This window comes from Zingiber officinale, chromosome 9B (genome assembly GCF_018446385.1).
Source record: "Zingiber officinale cultivar Zhangliang chromosome 9B, Zo_v1.1, whole genome shotgun sequence".
Taxonomy (NCBI): domain Eukaryota; kingdom Viridiplantae; phylum Streptophyta; class Magnoliopsida; order Zingiberales; family Zingiberaceae; genus Zingiber; species Zingiber officinale.
Window position 1 is genome coordinate 28,092,743 of NC_056003.1, and position 14,270 is coordinate 28,107,012.

Consider the following 14,270-nt stretch of genomic DNA (forward strand, 5'->3'; position numbering starts at 1 on the left):
GATTAAACTCGACTATTGTATTTGAACAAGACGGCAATTGCGTAACTCATAAATCAAATAATAGAATAGTATGTGCACTTGATTGATAAAGTTGAGTTCTAAAGAACTGATTAATTCGTTAACGGGCCAAATTAATATATTTTATATCGGTTCAATATTAGTAATAAAGTATGTGATAGTCACTATTCCAAATGTTAATAGTCGTCCGTGATTTATCTCTTTCGTATTGACCTTAGAACGGATTGACAGGAATACTAGGGGCAAACATATTCATCTTTTTACCACAATATTAGTAATAAAGTTCAATTGGTTCAGTTATCCTAAAAACATTAATTAGTCCAGATTCAATTACGAAGCGATCAGTTCCATTTTTGATAGATTGCTCATTCAAAAATGGATAATCCCAGATAATTTCAATTAATTTTATTGATTATCTCTAGGTGATAAGTTCAGTTCAACAAAAATTTTCCATTAGCTATCAGAGTAAATCGATAAGCACTCGCGATAATCAATCCAGAAATTCAATATCCTTTAATTACATCCTCATTTAGAGGAAAAATTTTTACAAATACATGATAACTAGGATTCAAATTACGGATATAAGACAATTTAAATATTTTATCGTGGTACCATGTGCCAGAGACAAATACATTGCTAACTCAAAACGAAAGAAGAGGGAGCATAGATATTTATATATTTATATTTTATAATTTAAAATATTTTATGAAATATATAAAAAATGTCACGAAAATAAAAAGAATTTATTTTCCTCAAAATAAATGTAGTGAACTATTTCAGACTCTAACTCATTATTTTATTTATAAACTGGACGTCAGCAATGACAGAGTTATGAAAATGCTTCCAAAAGAAAATAAAAGTATTTGGTGGCCAATGATTATAAAGGACAAAAACTGATTAGTGGAAAGGAAAAATTATTTCATAGTGTCCAAATGCTCTATATTTGTCTCTTGCTATCGCTACTGTTAAAGATAGAAAATAAATAAACAATGATACGCTCGATCAATCGAGTAGAGTCGTTCCCTGATTGATGTATTTATATCATTTTCACCATTCTATCCAATGCTTCCTTCATCCACCAATGGCGGCATCTCTCCTTGGCTTCAGCAATCGACACCTTAAAGATATATACAAGATAAATCATTAGTTTCATCAGAACTAACAAAATTAAGGACATCGATCAATTGTTATTGTCGGCATGCATGTAGATATATATGTACCCATGCTCGTTGCCTTTGATGCATCTCCGGCCACTGGTGGGCGAGTTCCTCTGTGACCTTCATGGGGAACATGATTGCCTGGTAGTGTGCTTCATGCGTTCTGCTCTTGTACACCCACGTCCCAATTCTTCCCTGCAATTAGTTAATTAATCAATTAGTTAATTAATTAATTAAGCAGGAGAATTCGACAGAAAAATTAATGGTGTGTGTGTATATATATATATACTTGGATAGTGCCTTGCACTCCTGCTTCCTCCATTGCCTCCCTCGAGACCGCTTGCTTTATAGTCTCATCAGTTTCCCAGCCTCCCTGAGAATTAACAAGACAACGTATTAATTAATTCATGCATGAATATTGGATAATTAATTAGACACTAATTAATATAATCCCATTACCTTTGGGAACATAAACTCATTATTATTGCCTTTGGAAGAAGTGATGATGAGAACCTGCACCGAAGGCTCGTCGTCGTCGTTGTGGTCGCCGAGATCAAACTTGTATGGGATGCACCTGTTCATGAACATGCGCATTGACGACGGATCGATCGGAAGTGCTAAAATTAAACCACTAATTAATGTATGTATGTTATGTTCTGTACCCTACAACAAGGCGTCGTCCAGACTTGCTGTAACGCTGCAACTGGCGGCCTTGCCGGGATGCCATCGACGACACCATCTTAATTCGACTAGTTTAATTCTGCGGGAGGGAGGGAGAGAAGGAAGGACCGATGGAGACTGAAGGAAGGGGTGCGGGGCGAGGGGTTTAAATGGACGACCGAGGGAGAGTAGCGTCCATCGACACGTACGCGGGGACATGCGTCGGCATAAAGTAGTTCTGACGGTTTCCAATTGAGGAAGAAGAAATAGACGTTACAGATTGATGAGTGATAACGATAGGTTTCGAAGAGACCGACGATTAAGTTCTGTCGACGGCCTCGGGGCCTCATATGATAAATATATATATGTATTTATGCACTGAAATCTGAGGTGAATCAAGGCCGGCCACCCGTTGACCGCCAGACAAAACAACAAAGAGGAAATCTGAGCGATTGCAAGTCAGCCATTTCGTCTTGTGTTATTGTGTTTCACGTGATCAAATATCGTGGCGGCCGATCGTTTGGTTGGGAAAAAGAGAAAGAAAGAAGGAAAGAGCGATAGGTGTCCGAGCCGCATGCACGCATGCAGGCAGCCAGGCAGGCATATATGCATGCGGCTGCAACGAGATCAATGTGGCCTCTCTAGAAAGGAGGACACTGATTGAATGCAACTTTGGGTGGCAGCGTCGACGGCGCAGAAGCCGCAACGAGGGTTGCATGAATCTTTGAACGCCCAGCGTATCTACAATCGTCGGAGTTTTAAATGATTTATTTATTTTTAATGATCCTCCATATAGTCATATATATGTGGAATTAATCAGATACCTAAATTTAAAAAATAATAATAATAAGATAAAAATAAAAATAATACTCTCTTTTGTGGGTCCCACCTATCCTTTCAAATTTGAGAAAAAAAAGCCAATTTTAATATTTCACGATTACTCTTAAAATGAGAACGCCTACATTGAACCTTTTTTTTATTAAGCTTTCTCATTTCACGAATCTTGCCTTAGAGATGCCTTATTCAACGTGAACTCAATCTTTCAAAGGCTGAGAATTCTACTTATTTAATTGTGGAGGTGGTGTTGTGTGAGTGAGAAATTAAAGATCACTTAACATGTGACATGACTTAATCTAGATTGTGGTTAGGCATGACCCCGAGTCGGGTTTAGCCCAGACTCATAACTAGGTCAACAGGCCAATTGTTCGTTGACACTGGTCGTTAGACCAGGCCGGTTACGATTCCATCCCTCAAAAATTGATGGACTGTTGGTTACCCATCGATTCCATTTTTTTTGTCCGTTGGAACTAGCAGTTCATAACCGTTGGGGGATGGTTTTTTGAGTAATTTTTTAACGATTAAGATCAGGGGTGAGCAAAAATTCGGTAAAATCGAATTAACCGAACCGAACCCATCGAATTTAGGAATTCGGTTCGGTTAATTCGATTTTCGGTTTTTTTTTTAAATTTGGTTCGGTTTTCGATGAATTCGGTTCGGTTTCGGTTTTAAGTTTTGTAATTCGGTTAAACCGAATAAACCGATTAAACCGAATAAAAATATTTAATAATTTATTTTTATTTAAAAATATAATAAATAAAATAAAATCTCTTCTTTTTTTAATTAAAATCAAATAAAGTTTTAAAATTCGGTTAATTCGGTCAAAAATCGAATTAACCGATCTTATATTGGTTCGATTTTTGTAGAGAATTCGGTCGGTTCGATTGGTTGAAAAAAAATTGGTTTATTCGATTTTCGGTCTATTCGGTTCGGTCGGTTTGGTTTTGACCGAATGCTCAGCCCTACATTTAATCATTTTTTAACTATGATTTAATTTAGTGTCTGTTACTATCTAAATTAACTCTATAAATAAAGAGTTCATTTTATCATTTTCACCCACATCTTCTCTACTCTTCTTATAAATTTCACATTCTCTGCACATTTTCGACTCCAAGTCTCCATTTTTATGCACTTTCGTTTCCAACTTTCAACTATAATAAAGGAGGCCATGGAGGCTCATCATCTCAATCTCGAAAAAGAAATGAAATAGTAAATCCACACAAGGACCCTAACATTCAATCCACTGATGATGAGACCAAGCACCTTTCGACACCCAAAACAGAAGGAAATACTGATGCAATTACTTCTAAGATTCGAAAAATTCCTCATCTAAAATCTTCTATTTCCATTAAACATTTTGAGAATATCACTCTTCCGTCAAGAGAATTACGTGTAAAATATAAGCACTGTAATGTTTCTTATAAATTTCAAGCTGGCAGCAGCTATGAGTTGTTGAAACAACACGTAGGAACGAAGCACCCGATGGAATATAGACTTGAACGTTTTCAAACATAATTATCTAGATTTTCTTCAACTAACGATAGTACTTATTTCGATTTATTTTATATTCTGATAATAAATTAAGAGAATCATTAGCTAAATTTATTTCCCTAAAACATCTTTCTTTTAATTTTGAATCTAAATGCATATTTCAAGATTTTTGTAAAGAATCTCTTAATTCATGTGTTAAACGTATTCATGAGACTACACTTGTACAATTAAAAAATTAGTAAAACAAGAAAATAATTTAATTGATGAATTAGTAGTGATACGAGATGTGATATACAAACTAATAGTAGTGATATGAGATGTTACGAGCGGACCCAGAAGTAATGTAGAGGTCAAAGTCAAGGAGAGTGACATCGTAGCCAAGGCATCACCTTCATCAGGGATTGGCTCCTTACTCGACACTAGGACATTCGATATAAGGACGATCAGCCTAAAGGTTTGTCATGCTTGAAGGATCAATGCTCCACTTGTGAACAACCGGTCGACATAAAGGTCAGTCAAAATCATGACTTACACCGAATAACTTTGTTATATATCTGGCCTACCCAAAGGTCGACCGGGTATATTTAAGCTTAGTATTTGCTCTCAATATATGGTCAAACATCTCTATAGACGAGCGGGCTTAATAGACCTATCTCTCCATTCAGTGTCAAGACATATAGACTAAATCCTAAATCCGAACAGCCTTGAAGATGATTGAACATATAAGGTTCAGTTCTTCACTTCTGCAATATTACTTTCAGCTTACAGATCATGTCGTCCTACAGTGCAATACAACCTTCAATATAAATCAGACCGTCACAAGGTCAGTTATACCTACGAGTCCAAGCACCTTTTTATACAACAGTCAGTCTCCCATCATACGACCAATCAGTTCTAGAAATGATCAAACCTACGAGACTTGACTCCTCATTACTTAGCAGATCTTCAGCATGAGCCTATGAGCATTTTGGTGACTGAACTTATGGTCAGTCATACTTATGGGATTCAACTCTCTCTTCAAATGGCAAATTACATAAAGCTATTCTCATTACAAAGCCAGACGGACATAGAGATGGTCAGGATACCTAGTTCTTCTAAGTATCCATCCAGGCTATATTCCAGGAGACAATATTGTCAGAGAATCACAACAGATTGTTAGAATAACAGTTAGTTATCAGAGAATATTCTTTGGTTACAACATATGTATTCAATGGAACCTTCTTACGAAGGTGATTATACAACTTCTATCATTAGTGCGAAGATTATACGAGATTGCTCATATACATATAACAGAAGATTCCTTAAAGGATAACTGTATAAATTTTAAACTATACACCTTCCATTATCTGATATCTTCTAACACCAAATATTCCCTATCACCTCATTATTACGGAGTTATAAGCGGTGATATAAAAGGGGGGTTCTCTCCTCTAGAGGGACGTTTTACATACTAGAGCACAAGATTACTCTTCATTTACGTACACTCAGTTTAACCATAGTTCTTCTCCACTTTTCGCTCGATTATCTACTAACTTGAACATCAGAGGCCCAACGCTAGGGAACCTTTCCCTGTTTTTACCATAATGTTCTGTGGGCTTGCTTTTCCCTGTGTGTAGAGAGGAGGAAGGCACTCGAAACCCTTTTCGACTCGAGCTTATCATCTTCTTCTCCCATGCAAAGTCTTCTCCCGATCAATAACATCGACACCTTTCCAAATCTGTCATCTCCTCCAGTTTCAGACAGGATCAAGTAGTAATTTAAAACTTACAAAATCATAACTTTTATTTTAAAAAACGGATGAAACATCTATGAGGATCCTTAACCACACAAGAACTTGAGAATTATTTTATGACTTCTTTTGATTTTAATAAAGCATATAACAAAAATTTGGATATCTTAAAGTGGTGGTAATAGAAGGCTCAAAGCTTTCTCGTCCTCTCCGTGATCGCTAAAGAAATTTTAGCTTGTCTAGTGCTAGTTGTTGCTGTAGAGCAAACGTTCAATGCCAATGACAACATATTAGATGAATGACAATAAACTTTGTCTCCCGACTCATTGGAAGCTCAAGTATTACTCGACGATTGGACCAAAGCCTAGAAAAGAATCTAAGGAATGTAACTTTCATATGAGGAAATCAAAAATTTTGATACCGAAGGAATGAATACAACAGGAACGGGAAATGGAAGTAAGTAACAATGTCACTGCCAAATATAAAAGGGTAAAAATATAAAAGAACTACGTGAACTTTGATTCTCCTATACCCTAAGGGGATACATAGACAACTTAAATAAGTGTAAATCCTTTTTTAAATAAATTTTAGATTTTTTAATATAATAATCTTGAACCGTGGCAAACTATGGCGAATTGTGAATCAAATCGTGAACCGTAACTGTCTTGAGTAGTTAAAGTTAAGGGTGGAGCTGTCAAGAACTGTCAAACTAGCGATTCCAAGCCATCGAACCATCAATTCCGAATCGTGGTCAGGTCTATCGTCAAGTTTAAGATAGACAAATCAGGTTCATCCAAATAAAAAGGCATAAGTGTCTCTTTAGATGGCTTAATCTTAGCCATTGAATACAAAAGGGAAGACATTCAAATAAAGAGATATTGTGTTACGTTCCTTGGAAAGGGAAACGATCTAAAGTATTCAATTCAACTTAATAGTTGAGATTTGATTAAACCAATAGGTTCTTCTAACCATTCACACACATAATCATTTCATTCATTCCAATTGAGTGTGTTTGGCTGAACTTATTAAAAACAGCTTATAAGCTTGTACAACTTATAAGTTGTTAGGTTTTATTTTAAAAATAAGCTACAAAAGTGTTTAAATGAACTTATTATAAACAACTTAAAAATATTGATGTCTTGGTATTATAATATCTTTTTATTAACAAAATTACCAATATATATATATATATATATATATATATATATATATATATTTTGTAGTTAAAACTTGATGGATAATATATTGGATATTTTTGTTTTTTTAAATCCTAAGAAAAAAGATAGAAACAATTAGAACTAAAAAAAATGTATTGTCATCCAATAAAATATGACTTTAAATACATGACAGAATATCAAAAAACATAAAAAATCTATCACTGAAATTATCGTTCACTTCTTCCAATTTCCATAGCAATTGAATCATGCACTGTTATCCAATATATATTGCTAGGATTATCTTCATTCTCCACGGTAGAGTTTGCTATAAATATATTACGTTTAGTAGAAGGTTGATAACTTTCATACTCAGCTATTCAAAATGTCTCATCTGAAACTTTTTTTGTTCTTATATAGTTGTGAATGACCATTGTTGCCAGAACAATTTCTCTTTGTGTATCAATATGATAATAAGGATTATTAGCCAAAATATTCCATCTTTCTTTCCAAACTCCAAATGTTCGTTTGTGGTAGAAGTTGAATTTTTCTTTCAAATTTCTTGGTGCACGTTGTTGCAATATCCGAGTTTGGCAAAAGTCTTTAAGATAATTCCTTATATTTTCGCCTTTATAAGGACTCATATTGTTGGTGCCCAAGACAGTTTTGATGTGATCAAACAAGCTAGATTAGGTCATGTTGGTTAATGTTAGTATTTAACCCTATGTCTAAGTGTGCAAGAGCTTAGGAGCACAGGAAGTCCAGCAAAAGACGCAGCTAGCGAGAAGGACAACACGGGAGAGAGCCCACGGGCTCGGTGCGTTCGAAAGACGAGGTGCTGCGGAAGAGTATGGGGGCGAACGAGAAGGAGGCGCATGGTGTTTTTGAGGGACAAGAATCCAGAGCAAAAGCTTGCTCGAAGGTCGGAAGTTGGGTTCAGGTGAGCCCTATTCTCGATGACCGAGATCATCCAAGCGAGCGGAACCGGAGCAGAAGAGCCGGACCAAGGCAAGTGGAATCGGAGCAAAAGACCGGGACCGAAAGTCAACAAAATGTTGACTTTTCGGTCTAGGGCGCCCCGACCCAGTCCGAAGCACTCGAACCATGATCTTTATCTGGATCGCGTCAAACACGATCTGTTGAGATGAGGATAAAGTTTTATTCCCCTTCAGGCATCTCGACCAGGACTATAAATACAGCTCTAGTCTTAGAAGCTAAGAAGAACAAGAAATTAGAGAAACAACACTTGTGATTAGTTCTGTTTGAATTTAGCTTCCTATTTTTGAGCTGTGACTGCTGTAAAAGGCTTCTCCTCCCGAAGGAGACTTTAGTGAGCCATTAACTTCCTTGAATTAACAACCTCCCCAGTTGTAATCAAGTAAATTGATTGTACCTCTTTTCTTTATTTAATTTCTTAATTCTTTTTATGCAAGTGTTTTATTTAACTAAGCTATAAAAGATCGAGAAAGGTTGTGTTTATTTTTGTGCAGGCTACTCACTCCCCTCTAGTCGGTCGCCCAAGGGACCAACACATATATCTGTTGGTTGCTACTCGAAATATCATACTGGTTCCTCTGTACAAAAATTTTGTACAAATCCTGAACCATTCCTAACAACCTATTGTGTTCTTTAGAAATTAAATTTGGAATCGCAAACAAAACTTAACATTATTGATTCCAAATTCAACTTATCTGTTCTTAGTGGTTTAGACTTGGATCGCAAACGATGCTTAACATTATTGATCCAAATCCACACATGTTACAAATTCAATTAAATATTAATTTCAAAGATCGGCTTCCAGGTTAAACATGGCGAGGCACTAGGCCTTCTTGGGTATGGTTAGCATCTACCACTTCCTAGACAAAGTCTTTCAACGAAATTCAATATTTAATTTCCTTATAGTAACCCTAGGTTTAACCAAAAGGAACAATCGAATCACAAGTTTAAAAAACAAAAGAAACACAAAATCAAAAACATAATTTCGATAACCTAGATTCATTAGCTTCTTGTGTTTGGTATTTCAAGGTTTAAACAAAAAGATAAACTAGTTATGATGCGGAAACTAATAACTAGTTATACCTTTTATAGCTTATAGACCTCACGATCTTCTGTCGTATTCCTCTTCTTATCTCGGACGTTGTGTGGGCGACGATCTACCGAGATGAGAATCCACCCAAGCCTCCTTCTCCTTGCAAATTTCGTCCACCAAGAATCTCCTAGAGATGAAGGTCTTCGGCCACCAACCAAGCTCCAAGGGATGCAAAGAAACAAAGCCTCCTTTCTCTACTTCTTCTCCAAGCAAAGTCCGACCACCAATAAGCTCCTTGAGAGTTGATGCCGCCGACCACCAAAGAAGAAGAAAAGGAGGAGAGGAAGAAGATGAGGGTCGGCCACCACAAGGAAGAGAAGAGAGGAATACTTATGTATATTGTTCTGAGGTGAGACACCTCTACCCTCTCTTTTATATTCCTTGGTCTTGGCAAATAAGGAAAGTTTTAATAAAAACTTCCTTATTTTCTTTGCCATAGAAAGAAAATTTTAATTGATTAAAAAAAATTCCTTTTCTCTATCAATGTGGTCGGCCACCTCAATCCCTACATACAAGGAAAGTTTTAAACACAAAATTAAAACTTTCTAATTTGTTTTTGAAAATTTTTAAAATAAAAATTTCTCTTTAAAAAATTCCCTGCATGGTTGGTTATAAAAGGAAACTTTTATAAATTAAAATCTCTCTATTAAAATATGTGGATGATTTACAAAAAGAAAAATTTTCTCTAAAATTAAAATCTTACTTTTAACTACAAATAAGGAAAGATATCAAATCTTTCTCTTAATCTTTTGTAGAAAGCTATAAAAGGAAAGATTTAATTTTAAAACTCTCTTTTAAAATCATGATGATGGTTACAAAAAGAAAAGTTTTCTCTAAAATTAAAATCTTCCTTTTAACTACAAATAAGGAAAGATATCAAACATTTCTCTTAATCTTTTATAGAAAACTATAAAAGGAAATATTTAAATTTTAAACTCTCTTTTAAAACCATGACTTTCACATAAAGAAAGATTTTAAAAAATAAAATCCTTTTAATATATTGTGGCCGGCCACCTAAGCTTGGGTTCAAGCTAGGGCCGACCACCAGCTCACCTTGGTTTGGCCGACCCTAGCTTGGGCTCCAAGCTAGGCTTGGCCAGCCACCTTAAGGTGGGTAAGAAGTGGGTATGGGTGGGTATAAGACTTTATAAATAAGAGGCTACGACAGAGACCGAGAAGAGGAATTGGTTTTGGTCTCCCGATGAACTTGAACTTCCCGTGTTCGCCCCGAACACCTAACTCAAGTTCATCAATAATAACTCATACCACTAAAGAGTTATTATTGAACTACCGCACCAATCCCATATTACTATATGGACTCCTTCTTATCATGAGTGTGTTAGTCTCCCGGTGTTTAAGATATTAAATGCCCACTAATTAAATGAGTTACTGACAACTCACTTAATTAATATCTAGCTTCAAGAGTATTACCACTCAACTTTATTGTCATGTCAGACTAAGTCCACCTGCAGGGTTTACATGACAATCCTTATAAGCTCCTCTTAGGGACATCATCAACCTAGATTTCTAGGACACAATTTCCTTCTATAATCAACAACACACACTATAAATAATATTATTTCCTAACTTATCAGGCCTATTGATTTATCGAATTAAATCACACCCTTTGATAAATTAAAGAAATAAATACTAAATATATGTGCTTGCTATTATATCAGGATTAAGAGCACACACTTCCATAATAACAAAGGTATTGTTCTTTTATGCAGTCAGTATAAAAAGAACTTACCTTAAATGATCCTGTTCAATACACTCAGAGTGTATTAGTGTAATTTTATAGTCAAGATAAACTAATACCAAATTACACTATGACTATTCCAATGGTTTGTTCCTATCCATCTTAGTCATGAGCTACTGTTTATAATTTATAAGGAATTGATAACATGATCTTCTGTGTGTGAGACCACACATCATGTTATGTACAATATAAATTAATTGAACAACTACACTCAACATATAAATGTAGACATTTGACCAATGTGATTCTTATATGTTTATACAAAAAGCTAGACTTTTAGTATACACTCTAACAATATCCTAACATATGTGAATATCCAACATCAACCAAGTAAAACAAATTTTTCTTTTGGATGAGGAAAATTAAGCTCTGGCCTACGAATACCTTCTCTAAACATTCTATTATCATGAGTAGCTCCTTCCCATCAAACCCAGACAAATGTAAAACACATTTTAAAGTCTACAACTGCTAGAATATTTTGTGTGGGAAAACCTTTGCATCCAATATATGGGATTACTTTTCCTTATGGTAATCGTGCCTTGACATGTGTGTCATCAATTACTCCAATGCAATCCTATTAATCATTTAAAAACAAACAATTTAGTATATTATAAACACTAAAGAAGTTTAATACATGAACATGTGTGTGTTTATGATCTTCAAAATAATATAATATATGTCAAAACAATGGCTTGTATCGCTGATGTTGAGGCATATGGTATCCTTTTCCCTCATTATACTTGGGATGAGGTTTAATTATATCTTAGCTAACTTCCTAACAACTTTCAGAACTCTATGAAAATGTCTTGAAATTGTTTCACTAGAATAATTAAATATCTCTTACAATAGCCTATTATCTATATCATGTACACAAGTAATAAAAAAAAATCCCTACTGTCTCATAGATAGACATTTTCTAGTAGGGATCAGCTCATACTTTTGGGTCAACTCATGCCATAAATCCAAGAATATAGGTTTTGTTAGATGAAAAGCTTGATAACACCTTATTCTATGCCCATTTAATACGTCTTCTATGAATTTATTACTCGTTCGATCAAATGTACGACATGAAACATTATGCATATAAGTCTCAAAATATATTAAAATGCTAATTGCTATTATTTTGCATATAGTCAACCATTCTAGATCATCTTGGAATCCATCTTCATCTTCAATTAGTTCCAAATTATATTGCAAACTAAATAAATAAATAAGAAACTTATTGAAAACCCCACACCAGAATCTTTATAGGTTCAAACCTCACTAAAAAACATGTCAATGAAAGTCCCCTTAAGAACATTTAGTGTATCGTAAATGCAAGAGATGTTGATATCAATAAAGATTATAAAATAAACATTCAAGGAAAGAAACTAAATATTGTTGCGTATGTATCACGCATCATCAGTCACTAATATCATTACTCAAATGAACTTATAAATTAAACAAAGTTCACATAAAATAGCACAAACAAACCCATTACTAAGAGAACAATAAACCACATAGAAGATAGACCTTACTAATTTCACATCTAACAAGATGTAAACATGATCATGTAACATTGCATTCGATCTACGACTACGTGAGCAGACTTCACACAAATGATATCCCGACAATAAGAATTTCACACATACATAAAGATCCAATTTTAGAGCATAAAGTACAAAAAAAATAATAAAGCACATCAAGGATGCAGCTAGACAAATTGAACTGAAATGATATCGTTTCATCAATAAATATAGAATTGCAAAAGGAAAATGAACGACAATCTGACAATGATGCAACTTACGTTCAATCACTATGTCAAGAAGGGGGTGTCGGAGAAGAGAAGATGACGAACTTCGCTGGGAAAAGAAGTCAACATAGAGGGATTAGGTTTGTAAAAATCCGTGGAGGATAAGATGGGGATTAATGAAAATATATAAATATATTTTAGAGAAGAACATTACCAAAATAAGATTTTTTTTTTAAAAAAAAGTAGTGTCTCCCTTAATTTTTAAAAAATAACTTATAAGTTATCAAACATTTGTGAAAAATTTTACCAAACAAATTTGAAAAACTTATAAGCTCCAAAATAGAGTATAAGCTATATTGTAGAGTTTATAAGTTCAGTCAAACATCCTCTAAAATTATTATTATAAAGATATGAATGCCAAAAACAACCTCAATTCTTCTGGCCAAATATTGTAACAAAGCTCGAAAGTAAAAAAAATGAATAAGGCAACTTGAGACTATCATTTTTTATAAAAATTTTTCATCGACTGCTAGGGTAAATTGGAAAGTGCTCGCGGCAAGTAATCCAGAAACTCAGCATCCTATGGTTGAGTTCCACTGCAAATGCATTGTAACTGGGGATCAAATTGCGGATGCTTGGGTGACAACTTGACGTCTGTCCACTGCATCGTAGCTCCGAGAAATTAACAAAGCTCGAAAGAAAATGATAAACTCAGTTAGCCTCAATGACTAGCTCTGGGGGTGACCCGCCCGACCCCACGAAATTTTCCGATCGATCACTAGGGTTAATCGAGAAGTGGTCGCGGCGGACGACCAAGAAGCCTTCATTCTTTGGTTGTGCTCCTCATTTGAAGGAAATTTTTTTACAAATTCGTCATAGCTGGAGATTGAACCGTGGGTGCTTGTGTGACAACCTGGATGCCTTACTACTGCACCATAGCCCCGAGGGCAATAAAGCTCAAAAGAAAGAACTTGAAGCAGTTGTTCATTCATGATTAAAGCACCAAATATAATTGCTAAAGTGCACATAAGGATCAATGTAGAAACGAAGTTACCCGGGGGTTATGGTGAAATGGTTAGATCTTTGAACATGGATCCCAAGAATCTTAGGGTCGAGATTCAATGTTGTGAATTGCAGAAAAAAATTTCTCTAATAGGTAGTGAGTCTAAGAAAGCGGACCACTCAATATACCATTGTAAGTACCTCCTAATTTACCTTGATGATTGATAGAAAATTTTTATATAACTAAGTCGTTCGCCCTTAAAATTAATCAGTTTGAAGAACTAGATATGTAATGTTAATTAAAAAAATATAGAAACAAAACTGTAAAATACAATTTTGACTAAACAATAAACAACCACCTGAATTATGAATTTTATTATTAAAGAAGCATCATCAAATTCTAATCACTAGCACACTAAAATATAAAAAAAATTTAAAATTTGTAAGTTTGAGTAATAAAGAAAATGAAATACATAAACTAAACACTTACAGCGGATTCCGGATTGTATGTTTTCATAAGCGGTCGACGATGGTCCTTTGTGACCATCGTACTTGTCGTCAGAAGAGTAATCACGGAAGATCAAATTGCATGCCCTTCACAATTCCACAAACCAAATCTCTCTTCTTCAAATGGATGAGCCA

General features: G+C 34.9%; 1 protein-coding gene across 1 annotated transcript; it reads right to left on the reverse strand.

Annotated features, from left to right (window-relative positions):
- Positions 1 to 915: 915 nt before the first annotated feature.
- On the reverse strand, positions 916 to 1,957 carry LOC122025554 (nudix hydrolase 17, mitochondrial-like). Its single transcript, XM_042584375.1, has 5 exons — positions 1,838 to 1,957; positions 1,635 to 1,749; positions 1,465 to 1,548; positions 1,239 to 1,370; positions 916 to 1,135 (listed from the first exon to the last, which is right to left on the reverse strand). The coding sequence occupies exons 1-5, from the start codon at positions 1,912 to 1,914 to the stop codon at positions 1,055 to 1,057; spliced, it is 489 nt and encodes a 162-aa protein (XP_042440309.1). The 5' UTR covers positions 1,915 to 1,957; the 3' UTR covers positions 916 to 1,054.
- Positions 1,958 to 14,270: the final 12,313 nt, after the last annotated feature.

Bases quoted from the DNA above. Each gene is read 5' to 3' on its own strand.
- LOC122025554 (XM_042584375.1), bottom strand. From the start codon at position 1,914: ATGGTGTCGTCGATGGCATCCCGGCAAGGCCGCCAGTTGCAGCGTTAC. The intron at 1,750-1,837 runs GTACAGAACATA...GTTCATGAACAG, and splicing joins GGACGACGCCTTGTTGTAGG to GTGCATCCCATACAAGTTTG. The intron at 1,371-1,464 runs GTATATATATAT...AACTAATTGCAG, and splicing joins GAGTGCAAGGCACTATCCAA to GGAAGAATTGGGACGTGGGT.